The 2758-nt window shown below is 41.1% G+C and overlaps 1 protein-coding gene across 1 annotated transcript in view; it reads left to right on the top strand.

Moving 5' to 3' along the window:
* CANX (calnexin) overlaps nt 1–2758 on the top strand; it is a 25803-nt gene that overhangs the window by 4026 nt on the left and 19019 nt on the right. Inside the window, exon 4 of the mRNA XM_017863956.1 lies at nt 383–658. Coding sequence (XP_017719445.1) covers nt 383–658 — 276 coding nt within the window. The remainder of the gene's footprint in view (nt 1–382; nt 659–2758) is intronic.

Genomic DNA, 2758 nt, shown 5'->3' with positions numbered 1-2758 from the left:
AAAAAAAAAAAAAAAAAAAAAAAAAAGAATTTTGTAATTCTTGTGAAAATAAAGGCTTCCTCCTGCTGTTTAACTTTTTTGATGAGTTGGGAATATTGACTTTGACACTAATGTGCTTTTTATTCAAAGTGTAAATTACAGAGTTGTTACCAACTGTTTTATCTGAATTTCTGGTTTTGCTTCTGTGTAAGTTTTAGTTTTAGCAAGATTATTTGTTTGTTTTGTGAGGAAGCAGTAACTGTCTAGATGTGTGCATTACTTTTTTTAGGCACTTAAATGTTATTTTAAATTTACTGATGATTGCTTGTTATTCCTTTTCACTAAACAAACTTGTAGTTAGCTTTTCCAGTAACTGTCATTAATATATTTGGAATTTTATAAGAGGAATTACCATACACTTTTGAAACGTTGCTTTTGAACACTTTGACTGCAGTGACTTCAAATACTCCTTTTTTGTTTCTGAAGGATCAGTTCCACGACAAGACCCCGTATACGATTATGTTTGGTCCAGATAAATGTGGAGAGGACTATAAACTGCACTTCATCTTCCGACACAAAAACCCCAAAACGGGTATTTATGAAGAAAAACATGCTAAGAGGCCAGATGCAGATCTGAAGACTTATTTTACTGATAAGAAAACACATCTTTACACACTAAGTAAGAAAAACCATTAGTTTGGGGGCTTATGGTATTACATATTTATCATCCATTTACTTTAAAGATTGTATATCTGGCTGGGCACTGTGGCTCACACCTGTAATCCCAGCACTTCGGCAGGCCGAGACAGGCAGATCACCTGAGATCAGGAATTCGAGAACAGTCTGGCCAAACTGTTGAAACTCCATCTCTACTAAAAATAAAAATATTAGCCAGGTGTGGTGGCACATGCCTGTAACCCCAGCTACTTGGGAGGCTGAGGCAAGAGAATTGCTTGAACCCAAGAGGGAGCCAAGATCATTGTGCCACAGCACTCCAGCCTCCAACACTCCAACAGTGAGACTCCATCTCAAAAAAAAAAGTAGTAAATCTGGAGAGTACCCCAGCCTCCAAATAAGAAGAATCTCAGCCTGGTATGGTTGCTCATGCCTGTAATACCAGCACTTTGGGAGGCCGAGGCGGGCGGATCACTTGAGGTCAGGCATTCGAGACCAGCGTAGCCAATATGGTAAAACCCCGTTTATACTAAAACTACCAAAATTAGCTGGGCATGGTGTCAAGTAGCTGGTGTAATCCTAGCTACTCAGGAGGCTGAGGCAGCAGAATTACATTAACCCAGGAGGCAGAGGTTGCAGTGAGTCGAGATCGTATCATTGCCCTCCAGCCTGGGCGGCAGAGGAAGATTCTGTCCCCCTTCACTAAAGAAAAGAATCTCTTTAATATCTTAGTTGGGAAATGACCTTAATTTGTCAGCATTAAAAGAAGCTTCTTGGCCAGGTATGATGGTCCACACCTGTAATCCTAACACTTCGGGCGCTGAGTCGGATGGATTGCTTGAGTCCAGGAGTTCCAAACCAGCCTGGCAACGTAGAGAAACTCTGTCTCTACAAAATATTAAGAAATTAAATGAGTACAGTGGCATGTGCCTGTAGTTTCAGCTACTCAGGAGGCTGAGGTAGGAGGATTGCTTGAGCCCAGGAAGTCAAGACCGTAGTGAGCCATAATCTTGCCACAGCACCATAGCCTGGATGAGAGTGAGATGCTGTCTCAAACAAAAAAATACACACAAAAAAACAAAAAAACTTCTTTTCCACAAGAATTGAGGTTCAAGATAATTTTAAGAATAGGTATTTTTGGCCGGGCACGGTGGCTCATGGCTGTAATCCCAGCACTGTGGGCGTCCAAGGTAGGCGGATCACCTGAGGTCAGGAGTTTGAGACCAGCCTGGCCGACATGGTGAAGCCCCTTCCGTATGAAAAATACAAAAATTAGCTGGGCGTGGTGGAGGGTACCTATCATCCAGCTACTCAGGTAGCTGAGGCAGGAGAATTGCTTGAACCCTGGAAGTGGAGGTTTCAGTGAGCCAAGATTGCGACAGTACACTCTAGCCTGGGCGACAGTAAGACTCTGTCTCAAAAAAAAAAAAAAAAAAAAAAATCGGTGTTTTTTTGCTGGACATGGTGGCTCACGCCTGTAATCCCAGCACATTGGGAGACGGAAGTGAGCAGATCACTTGAGGTCAGGTATTCAAGACCAGCCTGGCCAATATGGTGAAACCTCGTTTCTACTGAAAATACAAAAACTAGCCAAGCAGAGTGGTGGGTGCCTGTAATCCCAGCTACTCGGGAGGCTGAGGCAGGAGAATCACTTGAACCCGGGAGGCAGAGGTTGTGGTGAGCCAAGGTCATGCCGTTGCACTCCAGCCTGGGCCACACAATGAGACTCCGTCCCCCACCCACTCCCCAAAACAAGGTATTTTTTTTTTTGTATCCTATAAAGAGCTTTTCTGATCTACCTAATTTCTTCCTTTTTTTGTTGTTGTTGTTGTCGAGAGATGTTGAATAATATAATAAGTTATACATATAATTATACATCCAATGAAAATAGTTTTTCAGAAGTATCTTGTAGTTGAACTTCTTTGGATACTCTAATACCTGGACAATTGACAATTGAGTTGAATCATTTTGATATAGGTTTATTTTGGTTTGTTTATTGAAGCTTTTCCTGCTAGTTTGAGATCATAAATAGGCATGCTTCTTTCTGAAGAATATAATAACCTTTTTTTCTTTTCTTTTCTTTTTTTTTTTTTTTTTTTTTTTT

This window comes from Rhinopithecus bieti, unplaced genomic scaffold (genome assembly GCF_001698545.2).
Source record: "Rhinopithecus bieti isolate Rb0 unplaced genomic scaffold, ASM169854v2 scaffold_73501, whole genome shotgun sequence".
NCBI classification, from domain to species: domain Eukaryota; kingdom Metazoa; phylum Chordata; class Mammalia; order Primates; family Cercopithecidae; genus Rhinopithecus; species Rhinopithecus bieti.
Note: the sequence above shows the minus strand (reverse complement) of the source record. Positions and strands in the feature narration are given on the sequence as shown.